Genomic DNA, 12,783 nt, shown 5'->3' with positions numbered 1-12,783 from the left:
AAACAGCCATGTTTGAAGATACAGTCTCTCAGGCAGATGGTTCAAATGCAACAGAAGACATGGATAGACAGAGGTGGAGTTCAGGGGAACTCCGTGCAGTGCAAGAACTGTTTGCAATGATGTTTGTCATGTCTTGCACCAGTATGACTGGAGAGAAGCTACATAAGTGAGATTGCCAGTTATAAGTATATAGATTGCTGTGGCCAAGTCTGTGCCAAGATACCTATTCAGCATTCTAGCTAGCTGAAAAATTTCTGATTTGGGGCAGTTAACCACACTAAGGAGTTCAAAATAAACAGATGAATCCTTGTCTTGACTGTTCCCTTGCTAGTGGGGTTACCCTTGCCTCAGGTAACTTCAGGCATCTCAGTTCTCGATGCCTGGAGGAGTAACCCTGCCCTGACACTGATGTGCAGCTCATCCAAGGGCTGGATAAAAATAGAGTATTAAAATATCTTTTTCTCCCCCCCCCCCCCCCCCCCCACTACTTCTCTTATTTATGACTCTGGATTTAATTCAATTTATTTAAATTTTTAATTTTAACCATATAAATTATGCTTTCTTGGTTTGTTGCTGCCTATTATACAGAGCAAAATACAGAACTACCTGACAAAATAAATCTGTTGGTGATTACTTTTAGCACAGTCAAATGTCTTTGGAACTGTATTGCTTTTATTTCTTGAAATGCAAGATGTCTAATCTGGTTAAGATAGCAGATTGTCATGCCAAGCACAGTCATTGTACAGGATTAAGAACTATAGGATTACAGATCCCAATTATAGACTCTTGTTGATTTACTAAGTCTTAACAGGTTGTTTTCAACTTCTGATTCCACTTGTCACGGCTCTTTTGCAATCATGTTTTTAATGAACTTTGATGCACCTAATTTGTCAAACCTGTATTCTGATAGCATTGCCTGGTTTCTATTGCACGTCAATATTAGCAAATTAAATAATTTAAAGGTTCAAGCTCCTGAAACTGAATATCTTTTCTCTATGAGGCTTTTCATGACAAACTTCCAATTATAACTACTATTTGAATATTCCATTTCTTGCACTGCTTGGTTTCTTGGTTTTCAGATTTCTTCCAGAAAAGCTAGAAATTATTATTTTCTGTAGCCAGTTTTCCTGCCTGAGCCCCCTTGTAGTCAGTGTAGATTTACACACTGAAAAGTAATTTAGAAGATAATACTATTTATAGGTATTGTATTTACTTTATGAGGAATGGCATTGGTACATTTGCCTTTTGACATCTTCTTTGTCATATTGTTTTGCTTTCAATGAACTTCTTGCTTGATGGGGGATGTGTCACAGAGAGCATTATTCATCTGCAGCTATGTCCTGCAGGACTGGCCGAACAGGATTCTTTCACCTTCAGTGGAAAGCTGTCAAGATAATTAAAGTTTCAATTATTGACTGGAATGCGGCCTCGATTCCTTAACTGATGAATGGGATAAGATCCTGTTTACATTAGCTTTTTGCTAAAGTTCCTCACCATGCAGCACACGGTTCAGTTCAGCTGCACTACCACCAAGGAAATTATGTTGTCCAGCCAATACTGCTGTCACTTGAAGCATATTTTTTGGCACTGTAATCAGACCAATAAAATGGAGTCTTATTTATAGCAGCTTTGTAACATTTTGCCTATTGCCTTTAAAGACATAGGGCACACAAAACAGTACAGACCAGGACTTCAAAGGAAAAATGTGAAGGCTGCACATTAACCTCTGAAAAGCTGGAAAATTGCACTAAGTACAGTGCTTGTGTCAGGGTGGCAGTAATAATGGCTTAAGGCAAGCCAAGATGAGAGGTTGTAGAAATAGCTCTTTATCAGACAAACTACCAGAGCTCGAAAAACACCTCCTTTTAGCAGGTGAGTCCTCTATATGGTCTGATTCCAGAAATTTTGTGTGTAGAGTTCAGTCTCAGAACGTGATCTGGAGCAATGCATGTCCCATGAATGAAAATTGCTGGATAATCATCCGACATATCTTTCATTTTCTCACTTTTAATTGTGCAATCCCGTGCCTCTGTTACTGCATGCCATTAAACGCAGAATTATTAACTTCCTCGTGTCGCCTTTACGGCAACAAAACACTCAGACTTTCAACAGCCCTGTCCTCGCCTGCCCTTGAACAGAAGAGATGTTTTAACCCTCCCTTCCAGGCGATGAGTGGAACGCCTGCCCGGGGAATTCTCCCTCCCCGGCCCCGCTCCCCTCACGGAGCTCACCCCCCGCGCTCCCCCCCGCGCTCCCCCCCACGCTCCCGTCCGGCCGCCAGGGGGCGGTGGCGGGACCGCGCGCACCTGCCCCCCCCGCCCCGCTGCGTGCGGTGCGCACGCGGTGCGCACGCGCGGCGCGGCCCCGCCCCGCGGGTCGGCTGAGGGGACGCGGCGCGGCGGCGGCGGCCGCTGCTCTCCCGGGGCTCGGCAGGTACGTGCGGCGGGGGCTGCGCGGTCCCGGCCCTACCTGCGGGAACGGGGGCCGGCCGTCCGGGGCGCGGCTCTCCGCTAGCGCCGCCGCACGTGCCGGGCCGCGCCTGCGGCAGCCCGTGCCTGCGCGGGCGGAGCCGGCGCCGCCGGGGAGCGCTGCCCCTTGCCGGGGCGCCGTGAGCGGGCGCTGGCGGGCTTTGGGGGCTGTTGGTCCCCGCCTGGAAGAGCGTGGGGACGAGAGTCGGCCCGGGCCGTGCCGTCGTGTCCGTCTGCGGCAGGAGGGCGCTCTCGGCTCCGTCGGCGTTTGCGTGGGCGCCGGAGGGGCAGCCGGCGGCAGGGATGCGCTTGGCCCCGAGTCCGGCCGCGGCCCAAGGCAAAACTGGACAGAAGTAGTTCTCGGGGATCGCCCCGGGAAGTGCCGGGCGCACCTGCCCCGGGACGGCCGGCGGCGGACAAAGGGCTGTCGCACGCCCGAGGCCGGCGCGTCGGAGCTGCCGCTGTCGTGCCCCGGCGCTGCGGGCGGCGGACGCCGGGGAGACGAGGCGGGCGGGAGGGACTGGAATGAGGAGGGCAGGGGTGCGAGGAGACGCTGAGCTGGAGCTGAAGGCTCCATCTCCGCTCACAGACCTCTCGGCCGGCGGCGCGGCCGGTGCGGTTCAGGTGCGAGCGCCGAGAGAGGTAAAGGGGGGAGGGAAGAGCCGGGCAGGGCCCCTCGGGGGGTTCGCAGATTTCGCCCCCCTCGAGAGGTGCCGGAGCAACGTGGGTAGAGACCAGAAGTGTGGGGCGGTGGACCTGCGCTCGCCTGTAGCGCTTCTGGTTGCTTTATAGTCTGTCGAGCAATATTGAGGGTCATACCTGGTCGCCGATAAGTGGTTTTGTAAGCACTGGTAGTTAAGCAGCAGATCTCAGTTAGCCTTAATTTTTAATGCAGCTACTTTAGAGAGTAAGGCTCGGAAAGTAAATTTTCGTTACAAGTTGATTTCAAGCTGTGTGGAAATTCGTGCCCCCGAAGTGCTGATGCTCCACTAACTCCCCGAGAGTCGCAGGGCTCTGGAAGCAGAACACCGAGTGGCCAAAGCCTTAATGATGCCCTCGGTGTTCGTGTTGCTGAAAGAAAGCAATAGTATTTTCATCAGTTTGAGAGTGTTGACTGTTCTGTTTGCAGATAGTGTATTAAGTTTTGTGTTGCTTGTTTTGTTTGCTGTGTTCATTTGTAAGCATGTTCTTAGGAAGTCTCAAAAACAGTGATCTAGACAGATAAAATAATTAATCTTCCACAGACTTCCTGTAACTGTGAAATTATCAGCTTCTCTTTTGAAGGAGATGTAAGGTTATTCAGACTAGAAGCTTGTATTGGCAGCTACCATGTGTTCAAATATTTGTATTCCTCACTATAGGGCAAAACCTGAAATCTTGTTGCTTTAACATTTTTATTGTTGTTTTTATTATAGATCTGTTTAATGAGTTCTGGGAAGCGTTAAAGTTAGGCCTTCTGTATTTGTGTCTTGGCAGTCATTCGTCTGCTGTGCTTGGTTAATGTTACCTAGTGAGCAAAGAAGAATAAATAATTTACTGTTCTCATTATGCTTTTAATAAATAACAAATGGGAGTGCACCTTACAGCTGTGACTGGAATATCTATCTTGTTACACTATATTTAAAAAGGGGAATTTTTTCTGTAGAAGAGTCACAATAAGCCTTTTGATTATAGACTTGTACCTATCTTCATAGCTTTTACTGACTTGATTTAAAAATTGATGTAAAATACCAATGAGCTCGTTGCTCAGTGTTCCGCTTAGGTTTATGGATTTTCCCAGAAAAGAAATGTGTACATTGGATTTTTATTTTTAAGACCCTTTTTACTGTGGAACGTAAAATGTGGTAGTACTGTAACTTTACTGTCAAGACTTGTGTTAGGGACTTTATTGCACTTAATAATATGCTAACCATTTTTTCATGAATTAAGAAAATATTTCTTGAAATGCATTTGCAGATACAACATCATGAAAATCATGATAACTTTTACTTGAGTTTATTTACTGAATATTTTCAGTGTTAAATGAAAATCAGTCTTCAGGTCCAACTCTTGGCAAGAATGACACTACAGTCACTGTGGTCAGGCTTAAACCTGAGATGAGATTGTGAAGTTGTTTGCAAGATAAGGCTCTGCCTTAAAAAGAACAGCATCTGCAAAGAGAATCATATTTCCAGTTTAATTAACTTGGTTTAGAGAGTCTTTGTGAACAGAACAGCATTCTTTGAATGTTAGGTTACAATAAAAGTTTGCAACATTCTACTTTGCAAAGCACTGACTCTTCTCCCCAGTAAGAGGTGTACTATCAACTAGACTCTAAACCATGTTTATTTATAGGTTTCACAAGCAATTCATAAATGTAGATCACTGAATCTTGTGTGCTGCTTGTTTTTGGAAGAGAGACAGTTGTTGTCTGCACCTGTCAATTTTTCTAACTGAAGATAAATCTATAATAAAGTTTTTAAAAGATTTTTTTTAATCATCAGTTCATCAAACCAAAAATCCCTTTAACTTTATAAAATCTTGCTATCAAGTGGACTATGTGTTTTTTTTTAAAAACAGTGTGAAATAGTGTTTTGAATGCCTAACATGAGAGTAAAAAATAGGAAAAAGACCCACATTATAGCATTATATGACAAAACTGGAGGGAAAGCCATAGAAAAATATTCTTACATTGAAACAAGTGTAGTTTTACTAGCTGTTAAATTCTGTAGATTTGCCTAACTTAAAATTTACCTTCTATTGACCATCTTGCCTAATTTATCAAGTTGGTAAATATGTGGTGTAAGGTCACTTGTAAATAAAAATAGAATATATAAAGACTGGATGGAGTGGTTCACGGTTTTCTTTTCTCTCATATCTTACCAGCTCAAAAAAAAAAGGTGTATTTTGGCTCCTGAAGCAGAAACTTCTGTCATAATTGCAAAATCGTAAGGGTGGGAATTACTTTTTGCAAACCTTGAGGAAATTCCTATGCCAAATCTTGAATTGTGTTCATGCAATCAACTGGCATCAATAATGGTGTTTAAACTTGCTTTAATTCTGTGGCTGAGCTTAATAATAAAGCAGTTTAGGAAAAAAAAATCCACCAAACTTCTTTGTCCTGTGCCTACATCTGATGAGTATTTCATACTGGATGGATGTGATTGAATTGGTTTTGAACTTGAAGTTAACACCTATATATGCCTTACGACAATTTTAATTTTAAACTGCCTGTTTGCATCTGATAGGCATGAAGTAACTGTGCTTAACTGAACTGCTTCTTTAAAAGGTATTCATTTGTCCATGACTGTAATTCCCTACTGAGTTCTTTAGAGCTTAAAACATATTACATTTGAGCGTCTATAATGCCAAATATTTCAAAATATTTTTTTCTAAGCCCACTGAGAAGAATGCAGACCCAGTGGTGGGCTAATGCCAGTCTGTTTGAGAAACTGCTACAAAAAATCCACTTTCCTGACCCTTCCCAAATTAACTGAAGCAGACATAGGAGTCTAACAAATGAAGTCTTTGGGACTATTACTTTTTGAAAGGCCTGTTGCATGGAGATTAAACCACTGTAGCTAATAGGCACCTTTTTTCATAAATGCCAACTACAATTTACTCTTCATCAAAATGTTTAGAAACATTAACTTTTTCCTTATGGGATTTTTTTTCACTTGAGCAGGTAGTCATTCTGTTGTGATGGTACATTTTACCATCAAAACTAAAAATGAGATTTCTGATGCCTGAAATGTTTGGTGTTGGCATTGCTTTTAAATAGACTGTAACAGTTACCAGATTGTTCAGAGCTGTCATCTTCAAGATGTCTCATATTTAAAAGCAATCTGTGAAAGACAAACTCCAGAGTTTGTAGTAAGTGGTTTTCAACAATTTTTTCTTATTTTTTAAAAGGAAACAAACCACAACAAATTACTGCTTTTTAGGGAGCTTTTTAGTATTTAGTTATTGAGTGGTTTGATTCAGTCAAGTAGCTAAACCCCTCTTAGAATAATAATAGAAAAATTAGATTAAGCATTTTGTTTTCACTGCTGTTGAAAATGTTTATGGTTTTTGATTCCTGTTAGAAGCTATAGGAAGTGTTAAGATGACTGTTGATAAATTGATTTCTTTGTAGTACGTTTTTGTTTACTATTAGATAAAATAACAGATATGAGTATAGTTTCCTCATGAATTATGTGGTTAGTCGGCAGTGGAAGTAATAAAAAGCTACAACATTTTGACAGCTCCCACCAAGTTTGCATTATTTCTAAATAAAAGCATAAGGAAATTATTTTATTTTGTTGTTCCATCTTGCTTTATTATGGTACTTGATTTTTTTTATGTGATCCAAATTATAATATCAACAAAGATAAAAATAATCATGTGTTTGGTAGGCACTAATGCAAATCCAAGCTTTCACCTTATATTAACCTGATAGAAAAAGTATTAAGAAAATTCATTATTTTATTTAATAAGTGGGCTGCCCTGAAATATCAGAATATCAGCTCTTGTTCACAGTAGCACAGAACTACTACCAAAGAGTGCTGTGTCAACACTGGGCTTTTTTTACATGCTGTCAGCTTGGCTCCCAGTAAAGCTCTCCACTTACCACTTGCTTCATGTTCCTTCACAGCAAGGCTGTTCACTGCTGCTTTAATCAGTAATAGGAATCCCCACCCCACAAAGTCTTAAGGAAGCCTCTAATCTTTAATGACACTGAAATTTAATGTGCCTTCTCTCCCCTTCTTTTGCTTACCATAACTTTGAAGAATTCTTTTCCCAAAAGAGAGCTATTATTTTTAGAACCACTTGGCTTTTTGCATGTATGTTGGATTTCATTAAGGTGTAATGTGTCTTCAGCTGGTGCCTTGGTAACAGCCTAATGGTGTTGGTGAGTCTTGAAACTGAGCTATTTGATATGGGCTCCTTTGTCTTGTCTGGGTGGTGTACAGGGCTTCTCACTGCCTAGTGAGAAGTAATGCTAGGAAAGAAGAAAGTTGTGAGTGGAAAGTGTTTTACATAGATGGTTTGCTTATGAGTGCCCATTTGACTGGTTGTGGGAAAAGCTTAGCTGAGGGACTTCGTTTTCAGCTCTTCCAGGAATAACTTTTATAACTTTTTTACTTACTGTATCAGAAAGAGCTTGTTTTTTGGTAGCTGAGAAGTTATGCGTGGATTTAATTACTCATAAATCTCTTGCCTGTTTAGGGTGATATAGATCTTTAATGTACAAGCAGAGTGATAGTCGTGTGAATAAAATTCCATAATCTTTTTGGTTTAAGCTATTTTTTTCCCCCTGTTAAAAATACTGCAGGATATTTTGCTTATCATAAATTGATGTGATGGTCTAGAGGGACAGCTAGAAATGCATTTGAACATTTGCAAGATAGTAAGCAGGCTTCCAAAGTTTTTTTCTCTGTGTGAGCCAGCATGACCTCCTGCACTTCATAATTTAGCTGAATTTATGTCTGTTATCGCAAATATATGGAATCTATATATAGATGCAGGTGCATCTTTTAGCCTGTTGCTTACTCAATGTACTTAAAGTGTTTGCTCCAAACAGATAGCCCTAAGGTTTGTACAGAAATAGTAAAATACATTAAAAATCAGCAAATAAGCTTTTCCTGAGCCTTTTTTTTTTAACTTGGAAAAAGTGTTTTCTAAAAAACAATTTTTGGAAAAAAAAAAATTGCATGGCAAAGTTCAGCCCAACATGCAACTGAAAACAATCAGTGGTATTAGTGATGTGAAATTCTATGGTACCTCTACTGAATATCAAGGGAGATTGTGAGTTTTCAGGGCAGCTAGGAATATGTCTTTCAAACTTGAAATAGAAACTAGTCAACAGAGTGGAATATGTGGCAGAAGAGTTGTTCCTGTTTTGCTCTCATTCGGGTCTTAATCTTTACTTCTGTTGTGTGGATTTGGGTGCACTTTCCCAGGTGCTGTAGACTTAAAAAAGGCAAGGCATTTATCCGGGCAGCCTTTCCACATCCCTGTTCAGAAGCCTGTGTCTTTTGTTAGTGGTGAGGACTGGAATCCAAAGAATCAGGAATTGGAAGTGACATTTTGGTGTTGTTGCTGGTATGGTGGTGTTGGGTACAGCTTAATTGATGGTCAAAAAAGAGGAGAGTGGTAGAAACATAGAAAGGGAATATGTTTGTGTGGATATGAACCTGACTTTGAGACCTGCAAGATGGATATTTTTCAACTGGGATGATGAACTATAAAGAGCTGTTTCTGTAGTTTTTATTTTTTCAAGATGGCAGTATTTTAGCTTATTAAATGTAAAATAATGACATGTAATAGTTGCACTATTCTCGAAATTTAACTTTGAAAAAAATGTCCTGTAGCTCTGTCAGTCCCTTCATTTTAATTTGTTGACTCAACAAGCCGTATCATCATGTAGAGCATGTAATTATAATGCTTCTAATAGTTAAGAACTATAATGAAAACAAACAGCAATATTTGCCGAAGTTACTTAAACTCAAAAGTAAGCTTTTAATTTCTGTGTTATAGTAGAAAAGCTCCAAAGCGCAAAACTGTGACGATGTTTTTATGTGTGAATCATGTTTGTGCAACTGGTCCTGATAGTTCAAAATAAAACGAATTTCTGCATAAAATTTTCTGCAGAAAAAAACCCTGACCCAAAATGTCCCTTTTTATTCACGTAAGGTCCTTTTTGTCCCTTAAGTCTGGGCAGTTTCTTAGAGGGGGCCTTTTTTTTTTCCTGGGAGGAATTAACAGAGAGAAAAATTAATAACATACTCTTGCTATCTGAACAACTGAATTTCTTCCACATATGCCTGCCAATGTGGTAAATTACTTGTTTAGCACTGGTAAATAGACACCGCAATCCTTGAGGTTCAGAACAGTTTTGAACAGTGTTCTTTAAGCTTAAGATGACCAGAAAGTATTAATGTGACTAAAACACTACTTCATATGTAATTTGGGGATTCCATTCATGGTGTTTTCTGTGTGTTTTATGAAGTAGCTCATGAACTGAATGTACATGTAAGTTGATGTTATAGTCTCTTCATGGTTATGACTGTCAGCTTTCTAGATCTTCTCCCTGCCTTGTGTTTTCCAATATAAGATCCAAACTACTTTTTCTGTAAAATGCAATGTATTATTTTGTTTCAATGCATGGTTCTTTTTTTGCATGTTAAGTACCTTTTTGAAGCCTGAATTTTCTCTCTTCTGTATTTCAATAACATGAAAAACGTTTTGGGGTTTTTTTGCAGTGTACAAGCACTGCTAAGTAATTGCTTCACAGATTTCTCCATACTACTTCCAACTTAAGTTTCGAATTATGCAAAGACTTTTGTCATCTCTGATAAACTGTCGGAAAATAGGGCTTGTAATATCCATGTGCTGTACTTGTTTTCTGTTGATCTTATGAAGAGCATATGTAATTAAAAAATAAATTGAAAGATATTGTCAGTTAAATTGCCAATTCGTAGTACTTTTCTGCCTATAATATTTTTGGTATGATGCTTCTTCACAATTGTCACGATCACTTAATTGTGTGATGTATTAAATATACATCATCATACTTCACAAGAAGTCTTATTGGCAAAGTCTGTCATTTCAGTGAACGGTTACAAGATCAGATGAGTAATTTAAACAAGACTACTATGGACTGTAACTTATTTAAAGGTTCACTGATTTCTGTCCTAGATTATTTGCTTCATTGAGATTAAAAATGGAAACTTTAGGTTTAAATTTTTTTTTTCTTCACTAATTCCCAGGTCTCTCCTGCTTTCATGAATGAAATATGTTTTGATACAAAACAGCTCTAGGCTATAGTTATTTCCTGTTTGCATTCTGATAATGTGATTCTTTCATTCAGGATTTCATATGATGAGGCTTTTATTATGGCCAGTGATCCCTTGGAAGGCTTTCATGAAGTGAACCTTGCTTCGCCTACTACACCAGATCTTCTCGGAGTAAATGAGCCAGGGACTCAGGAACAAACTACCTCACCCAGTGTCATCTACCGACCACATCCTTCTGTTGTGTCCTCCACGCCAATCCAACCCAATGCATTAAGTGTTTCTGACCTCCCCACACAACCTGTTTATTCGTCTCCCAGACAACTGAATTGTGGAGAATTATCAGGTGTCAGGTAAATTCCGTGTGTCTTTTTATTTAAATTGCTGATGTTTGTTGCATATAAGGTGTTTGCTTTATTAAAGATGAAATTTTAAGATTACTTACAATTATGTAATATTAAATTGTGCCCATAATTATACATTCAGCACCACTACTGCCATTTCTAAAATATTTATTCTTAATGTATTATATAAATAAAAAAATATATTGCTCTCTTTACAGCATCAATGTTACCGACGCAGTACTTTGTTCTACCTCTGGACCCCAGAGTGGGTCATTCAATCACAATAATGCCAGGAAGGAGAGCAATAACGTAGAGAGAGAGTTTTTGCAGGGTGCTACAGTAGCAGATGTTGCTGAAGGAAACGAAGATATTTTTGGGTTGAGTACAGACAGTTTATCTCACTTACGGAGCCCATCTGTACTGGAAGTAAGAGAAAAGGGCTATGAGCGATTGAAAGAAGAACTTGCGAAAGCTCAGAGGGTAAGGTTTGTTGTCTTTTCCTCCTGCTTTTTCTCTCTTCAAAGTGTTTTTCTAATATTGCAGAATGATAGGTGGGCCAGAAGGTACACTTGAAGTTTACTCATTTCTTATAGATTTATTATGATGTAATCATTTTACGTAAAGTTTTCTTAATGTGTGCAGTGCTGATGACTTAGAATTATTCCTTGATAATGTTGTTTTTCTAGTGCTGCTGCTGCTACTTAGCCATGGAGGATTTTCCTGCAATATATTAAACACACTTTCTCTTTGAAATGGAGGCCATTCCTTCATTCTGACGTTTGAGAACAGGAGTAATTTTCTGTCATTCTGCTGTTAGTGAATAAGTATTCACTGCCTGATTATATACCTTTTGAGTCTTTCTCCTAAAGTATAAAAGTTAGCATGTTTAATGGAATTTATAAATGCTTGAGAAACAGAGATGTTTCAGAGGGGAATGCCTGCATAGGAAAGAAGCAATAAAGATGTCACTGGTGTTCTTTAGAGTACTGTTACACCACACCTGAAATTGAATATGGATACCTTTGAAGACACTGTGGCTCAGTTCATTAATATTTGTAAAGCGCTTTGTCTTGTTTGGTTGGATGGTGCTATATAAATGCAAAGTCATTATTTATCACTTTAACATTCCTCCATTCTTAAACTTTTAAATAGATTTAGTGCTGTTTGTATGTGTGCTATTTGTATCTGTGCCCCTTCGTCTCCTCTAAGGGATTCCACCCTTGCTTAGATTTAAGCTCGTCTTATCTTGTGTTTGACCTTGTTTTCCTCTGTTACCTCATCTCGTTGGATGCAGTCATCATTTCTGTCATAGTTGCATTTACCCTTGTTAATGTGAATCTTAAATATGGGTTCTGACATCACTTCTGTTGATTGTTTTATTGCTGAATAGTGGCTTCCTTTGCTAATGTGTATGTTGGTTAGCTTTTGACCACTGAAAGAAAACATTAACATGAGCTAAGTTTGAGGACCTTGCATGTGAACATATAATCCTAGCAGTTAAACTTGGAACCTTAGAAAGTAAGAACAAATTAATGTTTAAACTTTAGAAAAGCTCTTCTAGCTCCTTGCAGTATACCAAATTACAGCTGGTGTACTTGAAAACCACAACTGGCTACAAACCTGCTACTATTACCTTGGAATTATCTGAAAATCCTATTACAGTGTATACCACATTGTCTCTTAGAGATGGAAATGTTGCCTATTTCACACTGAAATTTGCTGAGGCTGTTTTGAAGGAAATGGCTTGAAGGCTGCTAGGACATACTAACTGCATGTTAGGTATTTTCAAACTTTGGGTGGTGTTAACAAAAGCAATTCAGTGCTAACTTGAGACTGTGGATGTCAAAGTTCTTGCTAATTCTCAGCTCCTCATGCGATTCTTAACATTGTTATGCTGGATGGTTAACTTACATTTTGTCTGCTTGTGTTTCTAAACTTGCACTGTTTCAGAACTGCACAATCACAGCAGGAGTCTGTACAGACTGTACAACAATAAACTCTATTCCTTCTGTTATATCTACTTTCTTCCCCTTCCTATGTGAGGACTAATTTTTTCTATCCCTAATTCATCTCTGGTTTCTTTCTTTCAAAAGTCGTGGCTGTTCACATAGTGCAGTACCCACCCTGTGATACTCAGTGTCGTGAAATCTTTAAAGTTTTATTTTGAAGTATATTCACTTTCATCGATGAGTGCTCAGTTCAAAACCTGTAGGGATG

The 12,783-nt window shown here is 39.6% G+C and overlaps 1 protein-coding gene across 3 annotated transcripts in view; it reads left to right on the top strand.

The window, feature by feature from the left end:
* Positions 1–2,341: 2,341 nt before the first annotated feature.
* RAB3IP (RAB3A interacting protein) overlaps positions 2,342–12,783 on the top strand; it is a 32,483-nt gene continuing 22,041 nt past the window's right edge. For 2 of the 3 annotated variants that reach the window (XM_064655678.1, XM_064655677.1), the window contains exons 1-3: positions 2,342–2,433; positions 10,300–10,575; positions 10,785–11,046. In XM_064655678.1, coding sequence (XP_064511748.1) covers positions 10,325–10,575; positions 10,785–11,046 — 513 coding nt within the window. In that variant the 5' untranslated portion in view covers positions 2,342–2,433; positions 10,300–10,324. The remainder of the gene's footprint in view (positions 2,434–10,299; positions 10,576–10,784; positions 11,047–12,783) is intronic. The other variant, XM_064655679.1, reaches the window with a different exon arrangement.

Source organism: Pseudopipra pipra, chromosome 5 (assembly GCF_036250125.1).
Source record: "Pseudopipra pipra isolate bDixPip1 chromosome 5, bDixPip1.hap1, whole genome shotgun sequence".
In the NCBI taxonomy this organism is placed as follows: Eukaryota; Metazoa; Chordata; class Aves; order Passeriformes; family Pipridae; genus Pseudopipra; species Pseudopipra pipra.
Note: the sequence above shows the minus strand (reverse complement) of the source record. Positions and strands in the feature narration are given on the sequence as shown.